Source organism: Sturnira hondurensis, unplaced genomic scaffold (assembly GCF_014824575.4).
Source record: "Sturnira hondurensis isolate 20B ecotype Veracruz unplaced genomic scaffold, ASM1482457v3 Scaffold0001304, whole genome shotgun sequence".
Taxonomy (NCBI): domain Eukaryota; kingdom Metazoa; phylum Chordata; class Mammalia; order Chiroptera; family Phyllostomidae; genus Sturnira; species Sturnira hondurensis.
The window spans coordinates 3,758,778-3,773,763 of record NW_028073935.1 but is presented as its reverse complement, the minus strand read 5'-3'; the positions used below and the strand labels follow the sequence as shown (position 1 = coordinate 3,773,763).

The 14,986-nt window shown below is 38.8% G+C and overlaps 1 protein-coding gene across 5 annotated transcripts in view; it reads right to left on the bottom strand.

The window, feature by feature from the left end:
* UGGT1 (UDP-glucose glycoprotein glucosyltransferase 1) overlaps positions 1-14,986 on the bottom strand; it is a 212,574-nt gene that overhangs the window by 101,142 nt on the left and 96,446 nt on the right. For all 5 annotated transcript variants that reach the window (XM_037070140.1, XM_037070157.1, XM_037070149.1 and 2 more), the window contains 3 exons: positions 14,109-14,194; positions 7,808-7,943; positions 5,722-5,853 (listed from right to left, as the gene is read on the bottom strand). In XM_037070140.1, the coding sequence (XP_036926035.1) occupies positions 5,722-5,853; positions 7,808-7,943; positions 14,109-14,194 (354 nt within the window). The remainder of the gene's footprint in view (positions 1-5,721; positions 5,854-7,807; positions 7,944-14,108; positions 14,195-14,986) is intronic.

Sequence of the window (14,986 nt, the reverse complement as noted above, 5' to 3'; positions counted from 1 at the left end):
CTTGCACTTCAAAATTACAACAAAATTATATAACAACCATCACTCAGAACTGGGAGAAATCGAGTTGAAAGGAAGTATGACAACTATGGAATTAAAGAAAACACATCCATCCAGACAGGTAGGAGGGGTGGACATACAAAACATACTGCTACCACATACGTGCGGGTGGATAAAAATTCAGGAGGGATATCTTGGGAGTGAGGAGTCCCAGCCCCACATCAGACCTGAAGCCCAGGTTACCAGTACAAGAAGATAAGTCTCCATAACAAGCGGCTGCAAAAAGCAGCACAGATTGACTTGGTGGGAGAAACTTCTGGAGTCCCAAGTAGGTCCTCTTGAAGAACCCACACAAGAAGCTACCCAGACTCATTCCCTCTGAGCTCCAGGACCAGGGTAACAGCGTCAAAGTTACCAGTGGCATACAGGGAGAAACTGAAGTGTCTGGCATCAAGGAGAGAGCTGAGGAACTACTTTCTACCAGACAGAAAGGCAAGCAGAGCTGCAGGTGGGTGTTATATCTGAGACTCCATCAACCTGGCTCACACTATACCACACTGAAGATCCCAGGACTCTATCCCACCCATCTTACACCTGTTAACAGAAGTTTTTCCATATGAATGGCTGGTCTTGGCTCATGCTTCACAATTTCTTAAATCCTTTTAAACAAGCAACAGCTGGCCTCAGTGAGTCCCCAGACCCCAAACCTCCTAGTAAGTGGCCCCAGGCACTGCACTAGGAACAGAAAGCCTAGAATCACAGCATGGCTTCACCTGGGAATCTGCAAGCCCAGCACATGTAGCAGCAATCACAGATTTCTCTATAGCTCAGGCAGGGTAGCCTTGGGCAAAAAAAGGTGGAGGCTGACCTTGGCATGCACCATCCAGGAAACCTCATGACCTGTGCACAAGTAGACAGCTACAGGTCACATCAAAGCACCACCACCCTGTCCTTGCACAGCTGATCCTCCCCAGATGGTGATCAATGGTCACAGCCAATCCTTTCCTCTGAATGGCCTGGGTAAATCCCTCCCATTGATCTGGCAAAAGCAAACAAGACTCAACTACAAGAGGAGAATGTGTATACCCCACACGAAGGACACACCTTAAATACCTAGCTGAGATGATAGGGGGGACTGTGTCACAATTTACAGGGGAAAAAAACAGTAGAGTGAATAAAGCTGAGAATCAAATCAATGATTTGGAACATAAGGAGGCAAAAAAAAATCAGAAGAAAAAATATCAAAACAAGAAAGGATAGTATAAGCAGCCTCTGCGGCAACTTCAAGTGTTCCAACTTTCACATCACAGGGGTGCCAGAGGGGAAGAAAAACAAAAAAAAATGGAAATCTATTTGAAAAATAATGAAAGAAAACTTACCTAACTTCATGAAGGAAATAGATATGCAAGTCTAGGAAGCACAGAGAGTCCCAAACAAGATGGATGCAAAGAGGCCCACTCCAAGACACATTATAATTCAAATGTCAAACATTAAAGATAAAGAGAGAATCTTAAAAGCAGCAAGAGAAAAGCAGATAATTACCTACAAAGGAGTTCTCATAAGACTGTCAGCTGATTTCTCAAAGGAAACTTTGCAGGCTAGGAAAGACTGGAAAGAAATATTTAAAGTCATGAATAGCAGGGACCTACAGCCAAGATTGCTCTACACAGCAAAGATATAATTTAGAACACAAGGGAAGATAAACAGCTTCCCAGACAAGAAAAAGCTAAATGAGTTCACCATCACCAAACCATTGTATGAAATGTTAAAGGGACTTATTTAAGAAAAAGATCAAAACTATGAACTATAAAATGGTCAGAGAGGGAACAATCTGCTTGGTTGGCTCTCACCCCAATTCCAGTCACTTCCCCTACTTCCCACATACGACTGGCGCCCTTCTATCTGCTGTCCTGTTACTGAATCCCAGAGTTGGTGTGTTTGTGTATATTCTAGGACCACATGGGTCTTTTAAACAGACTATCCCAAGAGACCAGCAGTTTCTTCCACTAACTTAACCTCCACTGGTTTTTACAGCCAGAAATTATGAGGCTTAATTCTTCTGGTGCTAAAACCCTGGGCTAAGCAGTCTGGCCTGGGGTTGGTATCACTAGTTCCCCAGGTGTCCCTCACAGTCAACCACACATGGATGTGGGACTACCTGTTCCACCAGCCAACAACACAGCCTTACCACTGCCTAAATGCTGCCTCCTTGTCACTGCCACACCATGTCCTCTCCACCCCAGCTCCACCCCTCCACCCCTCACCTCACCCATCCCGTCTGGATGAATATTTCTTCTTTAAATCCTTGGTTGCCAGACTTCCATATGGTTTGATTTTCTGACAGTGTAGTTGTCTTTAGTTTTGAAGTTAGCTGTGATCTTTATTATGGTTGTGCAAGTAGGAGAAGTGTGTCTACCTATACCTCCATCTTGGCCTGAAGTCCAATACATCAAAGACTTTCTATAAGCATGCTCAGTTCCTACACTGGTGAGCTACTCTCTAGAATGCACATACATTTTCTCCGTTCATTTGAGCTGTATGTTTACCAAATATCAGCATGGCTATCCCCAACCATTTTTCTTAGTAAAACAACATAATTTAATATTAGCCAATAAAATGTGAATGGAAACAGGAAAAGTTGGGTTCCACAAGAAAACATATTGAAAGCCTAGAAAAACTGAAAAAGGTAGAAACCTAAAAACAGCTGATGTTGTATTAGATGTGGACATCTACAAAAAAAGAAAGAGAGGTTAAGAAAATCCCAAAGGATTCTGTACCCAGATGAAAGAGAAATTAGAAACAATTCATTTTGAGTATGATTTCTAAAGAAATGATAGCTAATTTCTTTATGAATAGAAGAGCCAAAGGCCTTGTCCTTCACTTAGAAAAAGGAATAAAGTTGTTAAACAAATACCCTTTTATTGTTTTATTTAATAAATTTTCTTGATTATGCCATTACAGTTGTCCCATTTCCCCCCTTCATTCACCTCCACCCTGCACACCCACTCTCTCCATTTTCCTCCTTTATTTAAGTTCATGTCCACATGTCTCAAGTTCTTTAGATTCTGTATTTCCCATACTATTATTGCCCTGCCCCCTATTTTCTACCTACCATCTATGCTACTTATTCTCTGTACCTTCTCCCCCCTTCTACTCCTCCCACTCCCCTGTTGCTACCCTTCCATGTGATCTCCATTTCTGTGACTCCACTGCTGTTTTAGTTGTCCACTCAATTTGCTTTTGTTTTAGGTGTGGTTGTTCATAACTGTGAGTTTGGTGTCCTTTCGCTGTTCATATTCTTTATCTTGTTTCTCTCAGCTAAGTTCCTTTAACATTTCATATAATAAGGGCTTGGTGATGATAAACTCCTTGAACTTGACCTTATCTGAGAAGTGCTTTATTTGCCCTTCCATTCTAAATGAAAGTTTTGCTGGATAGAGCAATCTTGGATGTAGATCCTTGCCTTTCATGACTTGGAATACTTTTTCCTAGCCCCTTCTTGACTGTAAGGTCTCTTTTGAGAAATCCGCTGACAGTCTGATGGGAACTCCTTTGTAGGTGACTGTCCCCTTATCTCTTGCTGCTTCTAGAATTCTCTCCTTCATTTTCATCTTGGGCAATGTAATTATGCTGTGCCTTGGTGTGTTCCTCTTTGTTCTTCTTTGGGACTCTCTGAGCTTCCTTGACTTCTTAGAAGTCTATTTCCTTTGCCAGATTGAGGAAGTTTTCCTTTATTATTTATTCAAGTAAGCTTTCCATTTGTTGCTGTCCCTCTTCCCCTTCTGGTACCCTTATAATTTGGATGTTGGAACATTTAAAGATGTCCTGGAGGTTCCTAAGCCTCTCCTCCTTTTTTTGAATTCTTGTTTCTTCCTTCTTTCCTGTTTGGTTGTTTCTTTCTTCCTTCTGGTCCACTTCATTGATTTGAGTCCCAGTTTTCTTTCCATCACCATTGGTTCCCTGTGCATTTTCCTTCATTTCACTTAGTGTAGCCTTCATTTTCTTCATCTAATTTGCGACCAAAATCAACCAGTTCTGTGAGCATCCTCATCACCAGTGTTTTGAACTTTAGATCTGATAGGTTGGCTGTTGGTTGCTTCAAAGTATTGGCTCTGGGGCTTTGATTTGTTCTTCTGTTTGAGCCATTTTTGGTCAGGTCACACCTGTTACATGAGTGGCAGAGCCTTAGGTGTTCACCAGGGCGGGGCAACCCAGTTACTGTGTTGTGACGCTGTATGTGGGGGCGGGGTCAGAGAGGGAACAATGGCGCTTGTTCCACTCTCCCTCAGATTTCAGTTCCCTCTGCCACTTCCCATAAGCAAATTGGGCTCTTCTGATGCTGGTCCTCAGGTGGGTGGGCTTGTGTACATTCTAGGACCCTGTGGGTTCCCCCAATGAACTCTGCTGTGAGGCTGGGAGTCTCTCCTGGCACCTTTTCAATAAGTGCTTTTAGGCTTTACTTCCCGGTGCTGTGGCTCTGGGTTGCATGGTCTGTCTCACTGACCATCTTTCCCTAGTTTATCTGCGCGTGAATGTGAGCCCTTTACTATACTTAATATAACTCAAGGAACCCTACTATCTTTAAATAAAATTTTAAAAATCTTTCTCTAAATCCACATTTTGTCATTCTGTTCATTACAGTTCTCAAGATATTTCCACCTTGATCCTGAACAACTACAAACAATACACATTAAGCTATACCTCATATTCTGGCAATCATTTATCACACTTCCAATAGATTGTAACCAGAACATATTAGGTCTGTCCAGAAGGTATCCAGCCATGTACTACGAAAAAGAGACATTTAGTGAAGAAACTACAAGAAACACTGTACACAGGACAATTGTACCTCTGTTCCCCTCAAAGTAGGCACTCTGGGATGTCACACAGATTTCCCAGTTACCATCAGATGTCTCATCAAATTTTCCTGAATCACATTGATGGTATAAAATCTCTTCCATTTCAAAGCTGATTTGAGTTTTGGGAAAAGCCAGAAGTCACAGGGTGCCAAATCTGGGCTGGGTTGGAGGGCTGAGTTGGAGGGCTGAGTCACCTGGGTGATTTGTTGTTTCTCCAAAACTCTCTGCATGAGACATGATGCATGAGTGATGCACTGTCGTGATGAACCTGCCAATCATCAGTTGCTCATAGTTGTAGCCTTCTGAATCATCCAAATAGTTTGTGTGGAAGAACATTCAGGCTTAATGCAAAGTCTGATGCTGATTCATTGCTCTACTCATTCAGTCATTTTTAATGTGACAGCCACACAGTACACATGCTCACTCAACAGCATCTACCACCCCCAATGACTAGTACAGTGAAGTCATCATTTTTCACACATACACATTTACAGTCCACTCTCCTCAGCTGCCAGGTAACATTGATGTCATGCATCCCGTCCTTGTTATATTAACAATGGCTGGACCTTTTCTGGACATACCTCATGTATCACACAGGTACTACCATTGCACTATGCAAAAAGAAATGGCTTTTCAAGTTAATGCTTAATATGCGAGTTAGAAATCAATGATATCTTCACAAAACTGAAATATAAACTACATTTGCAAACACATAAAAGTGATCTGGTTTCTAAAATTTTAAATGCTAAGTACCTAAATATCAATACCTTAACTACCACCACCAATAACAACAACCTCAAAAAACAAAAAGAGATAAGAAAAGTACAGTGTTGCAGTGAAATGAGAAGTGTGAAAGAATGTTTACCTTCCGATTCTGATCATAAGCAGAATCAATCCCCAAAATACTGTTCACTTCTATGTATGGATATTTTTTCTCCAGGACATTGACCACATGTTCAACTTTTACCTTTTCTCCAGTCCTTACTTTGTTATATATCTGAAGAAAGAAAAGTCAGTTAACAACACTTTTAAATTCAAACACCAGAGTGTTTATTACAAAAGATTTCTAAATATAAAGGAAAACATGACCATTTTTCTTTAAAGGTCAAATGGGGTCAAATGGAAATAGCAATTCTCTCTTTTCCATATATTTCAAGATGCCTTTTTATGTTAGAAACTACATATTGCTAAAACGACCCAGCCAGTTCATACTCATATTAAGTCCCAACTGAAAAACTGTGTTAAATTTTTAAAAATCTTAACATTTATTAGTATTCCTTGAAATAAAATCTCACGTCCTTGATGTTTAGAGGAAACAAGTTGCAAAATATATAGGGCATAATCCCTGTTTTAAAAAAGCAGACTAAAAACAAACCACAAAACTGTGTCTATAATGTGTGGTTAAATAACTACAAGGATACAATGTGATCTTTTAATAGTGGTTAACTTTAAGACACAGGATTAAGGAAGAGAGAAAAAATTTTTAATTGATACAGTTTGAAAAAAAATTATAACAAAATTTTATTTTACTTTGGCAATTAAAACAAACAAAAAGAAATGAAAATCCATATTATCCTTTCCTTCACATATCTATGAGAAGGGAAAACTTTTAAAAGCAGACTTTAAAATGCTATCCTCGGCAACTTCTTTTGAACTTATTTCATTCTCCATAGTCTTACTGCTAACTCCCATCATTATCACTGCTCACCAGATCACAGCAATGGCTCATAGACTGGTATCCCTGCCACTTTCTTTAACTTTCATCAGAGTCATTTCTATATGTACTTCAGAATGATGTTTTTTATTGGAGTTTAAATTCTGTGATCTGGACATCTGTTACCTAGCCTAATGGCTTGAATGATCAATCAGGGTCCCCTCTCCACTCTGCTCTCACTCAAGTCATACTAATAGCTTAGAATCACTACCTCTGATTTGTAGCCATTTTTCAACTGATTCCAGTTTTTCCTCCTACATTCAGCTTGGACAACTTCCCACTCCATAAAACATGCCCACAGCCATCCATAGTGATCTGAGATCCTAGTGCCGCCATAGCCAGTTGTGCTTCCTCCACTATATTAAAACATGTCTTTGGAGGTGTTCCCAATAGACTGTAAGGTCTCTAAAAACGCAGGTGATATCTTACTCTTCTTTGTATCCCACACATCTAATACCAGGTCTGGTAAATGGTGGGTCTTTGGTAAATGTTAGCCAAATAAATAATACATTTTAACTATTAAAAAATACCCCTGACTGAATTCTAAACAATAAACACAACAAACATAATAAACAGCACAATGACTTCACATTTAGAGGTAAAATAAAAGTGGTGAAAATCAATTCCTTCAAAGATAGCTTTTCAATAATTATCACTAATCTGTAAACGAAAGAATTGTTACTTCTTCTGAATATAATTTTAAATGTATTGAATATGAAGTATTTTATAATAAAAATAAATAAAATAAGGACAGTTATTTGTTTGAATTTGAGCAAGTATCTTAAAGATACATAAAAATTAAGCATTTTAAAATTTTCAGTTAAAATGGAGAAAACATACAATAAGAATTTTATGACTTCAATAGTAAACTGAATCCTAATGAAAATATAAAGATGGTCTTAAAGGAGAGAAAAAGCAAACATTTTTTGAACAAGTAGAGAACACAACACTTATCAAAAGACATTACTTAGTGATTTCAAATCACCAGAAGGCAGAAGACTAATTAATATACATCAGTAGGGCTCCTAAGGAAGATTATCTTAGCTAAAATCACAGCAATCTATTATTAACATCAGTGACTCAATAAAAGCAACTTTTGAAATATAAAACACAAAGTTTGTATTAATAATTTCTTACTTTTTTCTCTTTACAGAACTATTGAATCCCTTTACCACATATTGATTCTTAAAGTAAGTGAGATTTAAAAAATTATTTGCCATTTTGAATGAAAACATACATGTGTCAGAGTTTGGAAGGCGTGATAACCATCCACTTCTTGGGCAACATAATTATATGCTCTCATAATAGCCACACCAGCATCTTTCATCCCATCCACATCTTCAGAATCATTAACCACAAAAATTAAACCAATTCTGAGGGAAAGAAGAAAAAATAAAGAAACATTTCAAAGAATGCAACAGGTTAATGAATGTCTATGTTCACTGCAGTGCTATTTACAATAGCTAAGCTATGGAAACAACTCAAGTGCCCATCAATAGACAAGTGGATAAAAGAACCCTGTTACATTTACACAATGGAATACTACTCTGCCACAAAAAATAAATGAATTACCATTTACAACAGTCCATAAATGGACCTATAGAATACACATGAAGTCAGTCATACAGAGAAGGACAAATACCCTATGATTTCAATTATATAAGTACAACCTAAAGAACAAAATAAATGAAAAAACAAAATTGAAAAGACTGACAGCTGCCAGAGGGGAAGAGGTTGGGGAACTAGGTTAAAAAAAAAAAAAAGGTGAAGGGATTCAGAAGTATAGATTGGTAGTTACAGAACAGTCATGGAGATGTTTTAAAGTACAGCACAGGAAACATAGTGAATAATATTGTAATAACTATGTATGGTGCTAGGTGAGACTGAAAACAGAAAGGGAACATGTCATGAAGTATATGACTGTCTAACCACTATGCTGTACAACTGAAACTAATACAAATACTGAATGTAAACTGTGATTGAAAAGATTTTTTAAAAAGAATGCCACCAGTTAAAAGGTACCCCACACAAATATTATAGCCAACAAAGAGAAATTATTCACAATTGAAAAGACAGTTCACAACCTCCTCTAATATGGTTGGCAAACGCATTCATCACATATAGAATAAAAAAGCAGGTTCGCAAAGGTGGCTTAGACTTTCAACTGTTAAAGCAAGCTGTTTCCACATTGTGGAATGAGACCTTTACTGACATAATGTGTATTACTACAGTTTTACATAAAGATTTTGTTCTCTTATAAGCAAAAATTAGGAAAAATGAAAATTTTCAGAATGTGAAAATACATAGAAGAGGGAGACATATCTTCAGATGTAACATATGAAATATAAGAATGAGTAAATAAGAAAAGCATAAAAACATTTCACCAAAAAAACTACAAATAAGGTTAGAGTTTATTACATTTTAAATTTTAAATACAGGAATAAAGCACAAAGATGTACCAAAACACACTGAAAGGCTGGGGGAAAGAAAACTTGCACTGCCAACACAGGCCAGTAGCCTCCATATTGGATCAAAAGCTATTAAATAGAGAAAGGACAGTCTTTTCAATAAATAGTGCTAAAATAACTGAACATCCACATACAAAATAATATTTCTAAGCAGAGATCTTGTAACCTTCACAAAAATGAAATCAAAATGGACCATATACAAAAATGCAAAATACAAAAAAATCTAATTCCTAGAAAATAAAATAGGAGAAAAATCAGGTGATCTGGAGTTTGTCAATGATTTATCAGATTTAAGAAAAAGAGCACGACCCATGACAAAAAAATAATTGCTAATGTGGACTTCATTTAAATTAAGAACTTCTGATCTGCAAAAGAAACTGTTAAGAGAATAAAGATAAGTCAAAGACTGGCAGAAAATCTGTATAAAAGAACAAATTTTTCAGATATCAGAACATATCTGATAAAGAACTAATGTCCACATTATACAAAGAACTCTTAAAACTCACAATAAAAAATAGTTACAAAACGGCAAAAAGTCTGAATAGGCACCTCACCAAACAAAACATACAGTTGGCAGATAAATATGTAAAAAGATGCTCGACATGACATATTATTAAGCAATTTCAAATTAAAGTCATAATGAGACATAACTATTAAAATGGCTAAAATAGAAAACACGGACAACACCAAATGCTGGTGAGGGTGTGGAGCAACAAGAACTCTCATTCACTGCAGGTAGGAATGCAGAATGACACTTTGGAAGATAGTTGGGCAGTTTCTCATAAAACTAATTTTACAATTAGATAAAGCAATCGTGCTCCTGTATATTTACCCCAATGAATGGAAGACTATCATACCAAAAGCTACAGACAGATGTTTATAGCAGTTTTACTGCCCAAACTTGTAAGCAACCAAGATGTCTATCAACAGATAAATGGATTTTTAAAAAAACCCATGGTACATCCACATAACTGAGCATTATTTAGTCAGAAAAAGAAATACCTGTTAAGCACAAAAAGACACGAACAAACCCTAAACGCAAACTAAGTGAAAAAAGAAAATCTGACTTCCGCCAAGATGGAGGCATAGGTGGAAACACTGTGCCTTCTCCCACAACCAAGTTTGAATACAACAAAGGTTTGGAGAACGAAGACACAGCCAAAGAAGAGAAAACTGAATTATACAGAAGTCCGAGAACAACTAACCGTTCTACCGGGAGGGTAAGAGGGTCGGGCAGGACAGATGCCCCAACCTAGGCGAGCAAGTGGCCTGGACACAGTCAGGGTGTGAGGCAGACTGACCATGGTCACACATTCACGCATAGTGAGATGGACCACGCAGAACCCAGGGGGCGAGGGCTGACGGCGGTGGCACACTCACATGCAGTGGGACGAAACGCGCGGGCCCCGGTGACAGTGGCAGCTGCCCACCTGTGGGGGCCTCGGTGGGAGGCGGCAGACGGGACGCCATTGCTCCTCTTTGACCCCGCCCCCACATACAGCATCACAACCCAGCAACTGAGTTGCCCTGCTCTAGTCAACACCTAGGGCTCCGATCCTGCTACATAACAGGCACAAAGACCAAAAGATGGCTCAAAAAGAATTCAAAGTCCCAGAGCCAATAACTCTAAGTGACCGAGAGATTGCCAGCCTCTCAGAAGCACAGTTCAAGATACTGTTTATCAGGATGCTCACAGAACTGGCTGATTATTATCACAAATTAGAGGAACATATGAAGGCTAAACTAATTGAAATGAAGGGAGATGTCCGGGATACAAATAGTGATGGAAAGGAAACTGGGACTCAAATCAATGGAATGGACCAGAAGGAAGAACGAAACATCCGACCAGAAAGGAATGAAGAAGTGAGAATTCAAAAAAATGAGGAGAGGCTTAGGAACCTCCAGGACATCTTTAAACATTCCAACATCCGGATTATAGGGGTACCAGAAGGGGGAAAGAAACAGCCACAAGTGGAAAACTTATTTGAACAAATAAGAAAGGAGAACTTCCCCAGTCTGGCAAAGGAAATAGACTTCCAGGAAGTCCAGGAAGCTCAGAGAGTGCCAAAGAAGTTGGACCCAAGAAGGAACACACCAAGGCACATCATAATTACATTAGCCAAGACTAAAATGAAGGAGAGAATCCTAGAAGCAGCAAGGGATAAGGGGACAGTCACCTACAAAGGAGTTCCCATCAGACTGTCAGCAGATTTCTCAAAAGAGACCTTACAGGCAAGAAGGGGCTGGAAAGAAGTATTCCAAGTCATGAAATCCAAAGACCTACAGCCAAGATTGCTTTATCCAGCAAAACTTTCATTTAGAATGGAAGGGTAGATAAAGTGCTTCTCAGATAAGGTCAAGTTCAAGGAGTTCATCATCATCAAGCCCTTATTATATGAAATGCTAAAGGGACTTATATAAGAAAAAGAAGATAAAAAATATGAAAAGTGAAAGGACAGCAAACTCACAGTTCTTAACAAGCACACTTAAAACAAAAGCAAACCAAGAGGACAGCTAGATCAGGAGTGGAACCATAGAAATGAAGAACACATGGAAGGTTAGCAACAGGGGAGTAGGAGGAAGAGAAGGGAGGGAGAAGGTACAGAAAATAGCATAGACAGTAGATAAAAAATAGATAGGGGCAGGGCAAGAATAGTGGGGGAAATATAGAATCTAAAGAACTTGAGACACATGGTTATAAACTAAGAGGGGGAGAATGGTGGGGGAGGGAGTGTGCAGGTGGGGGGGAATGAAGGGGGGGAACTGTAATGGTATACTCAATAAAATATATTTTAAAAAAAAGAAAATCTGAAGAAGTAATATAGGAGAGGGAACACCCCCCAAAAACAGGAATTAATTTATTAAAAATTGTGTATTTATTCTTACATGTTTAAACTTTAGTCACCTTCAAAGTGCTCTCCATTTGATGTAATACACACCTATCAAGACATTTTTTCCCACGGCTCAAAACAGTTTTTGAACTCATCAATTTTTATGCCTTTTAGTGCTTCTGCCTTAGTGCTTTATTTCACCTCTTCCACATTGGCAGAGTTTCCCTTTGAGGACTTTTTTTCATTCAGGGAAACCAAAGTAATGTCACTTGCAGCAGAGATCAGGTGAATAGGGAGGGTGGGGCACATAGGTCATGCTGTTTTTGGTCTGCTGAACACTCAACACAATGTGGGCACAGGTGCACTCCTAAATCACCTGTTATGAAATGTCAAATGCACTGAGTCTTAAAAAAAAAATTCACTGAAGCCAAACTCAGCCTCTCACAACAATGCCAACTGGTACACTGATACAGATAGGCTACTAGAACACTGACCTAATGGGGAAGTCTATACTACAAGGGGCCTGGCCTCCAGAAGATAATTCTGTTTTGGGGGGTACCCCCTTGTATGCTATAATTCTGAAAAAAGACAAAACCACAGAAACAGTGAAAAGATCTGTGGTTGCCAGGCGATTATAGGGAATAAGGGTGGGAGGGACAAATAGGTGAAGAAGAAGGGATTTTTAGGGCAATGAAACTGATCTGTATGAATCTGTAATGGTGGAAGTATGCCCTTATACATTTATCAGGACCTATATAATTCAAACAATGAACCCCCATGAAAACTATGGACTTCTACTAATAATGTTATCAATACAGGTTACTTAATTTTTAAAAAGCTATGGCCTAAAAGTAGAAGAAAATTAAAACATGTATCAAACATCAAGCTCTCAGGAGGTTTATGCATAATGTGTGTATATGTGGATGGGGTTGGCGAGAGGGTTTGTTTTTAGATGATAACTCTTTGTTCTTTAAAATCCCACTACGACAGAAATCATGAGTAGACTCTAGACAGAGACAACCTAAGCACTATTTCTCATGAAAACAAAAATAAGGACTAGAGCCTAATTATCTCCTCATGAATTATCTCCCCTCCCCAGGTTTCCAATTTCTGTAAAGAGTATGAGGTTTTGTTAGCTACACTGTTTTTCCCAGTCCCTCATCAAGTATCACTATGGAGTCTCTCAGATTTGTCCCCTCCTCTCCTTGACCCTATCAACAGCTCACTGTACGTGCCATATCAACTCAGAGTAAAGCAACAGCCTGTCTGTTTTGAGGCTCTCCACCAACTGTGAACAGCATGCCTCTCAACTGCCTGTGAGTTAAGTGTCTTCCTATTACTTACCACTGCAATCTGAAGACCACATTCCTTCTTTTTGTCCCTCAGTGCAATTCAATAAATTAGTGCCCACTATGTACCAAGAGCCAACTTCTTCTGTGTTCTTTTATTTCCCTTTTAATCAAAACATAGCTCTGGCTGTAATCTGGTAGTTTATTTCTCCATCTAACCAGTATAAATGTGTAAATGAAAAATTTCATTAAACTCAATGCCCTGGCTGGTATGGCTCAGTGAATTAAGTGCAGGCCTGCAAAACCAAAGGACCGCCAGTTCTATTCCCAGTCAGGGCACATGCCTGGGTCATGGGCGAGGTCCCCAGTTGGGAACACATGAGAGGCAACCCCACATAAATATTTCTCTCCCTCTTTTTCTCCCTCCCTTCCTTACTCTAAAAATAAATAAATAAAATATTTTAAAAACTTTTATTAAACTCAAACCTCTGCTATTCTATCAATGAAAACCCTCTATTTTCTTTGAAGCCTATCTGAAATCCAACTTTTCCATGAAACCTTCATCATCCCCAAATATCTCAGTCTAAAACCTTTTCTTTCCTTATAATTCTGAAGAACTTATAACTAATCTCCACTGAAAATGATAATAGGCTTTGTGATACAGACATTCACTTAGGAAAACTCCCTTTCACTGGAAAGCAAGCTCAGACCATAAACTATTTTTGTACAACTTCTTTATTAATAATTCAGTGGCAGTAAGCTTCTATTTCTGAGAATCAAATTCTTTACCCCCAAAGAAATTGGCTTTGTACTGAGCAAAAGATAAAGCTGACATTAACAATCCCCACTATTAATTATCCTACAAATCAGTAGCACTATACTTGAGTTTAAGAATGACAAACAAAACTGCAGCTTACTTAGATATCTCATCAAACCAATACCAGTATTACCTTAGTGGTATATGATTACTAAGGAACATCTCAGCTGTACTAATCAACTCTGCTGTGGTCTCATGAACAGGATCAACTATGAAAACCTGTAGGGGAAAGGGAAAGGAACACATGAAATGGCATTTATTAAAATGTTCTACAAACAGGCCCATCTTTCCCACCTCTGGACCTTTGCTGATGTCCTTCCTTTTGCCTGGAATGCCTATCCTCTTCTGCCTAGACAGTTTTTACACATCCTTTAATACCCCACCCAAATGTCACCTGCTCTCTCTACCATCCCCTGCCAGCCATATCCTGCCTGTTCCTCATCCAGTGGCTCTGTGCATGCTGGCAGTACAGCCCTGAGCAACCTGCAGCTTATTTATCAGTGGTTACCCAGCTAACTTGCAGGATCAGCACATCACTCATGTACCATTCGGTCCTTACCACGGGTTACTCTGCAGATGCTGTTAGAATTATTTTTGTTCTATAAATGAGGAGCCCAAGGCTCAGAGGGGTTAGCAGCTTACCAAGAATAAAGTCAGAAGTCAACTCAGGCTTATGTGAAGCCCAAACACCATCCTCCTGTTCCCCCCCCCCATCTCTCAGATGTGACCCTTTGCTGGGTCAGGGACCCTGTCTCATTTACTTTTCTGTGTTTGGGACCCAGCACATAATAAATGCTATAAAACTGAAAAAATTAAAATTAAATAAATAAATAAAATGTCCCTGAACCAATAGAAATATCCCTAATTTTTACACTTGAAGGCCATATTTTTCCAGCTATTTTTGAACCACATAAGACAAAAATCACACTAATAGCAGTCATCCTCCTTTTAGTTCAAAGAATGTGGCATTAAAAGGATACAGAGTTTTCTTATGGCCTATGCTAGTGAAAT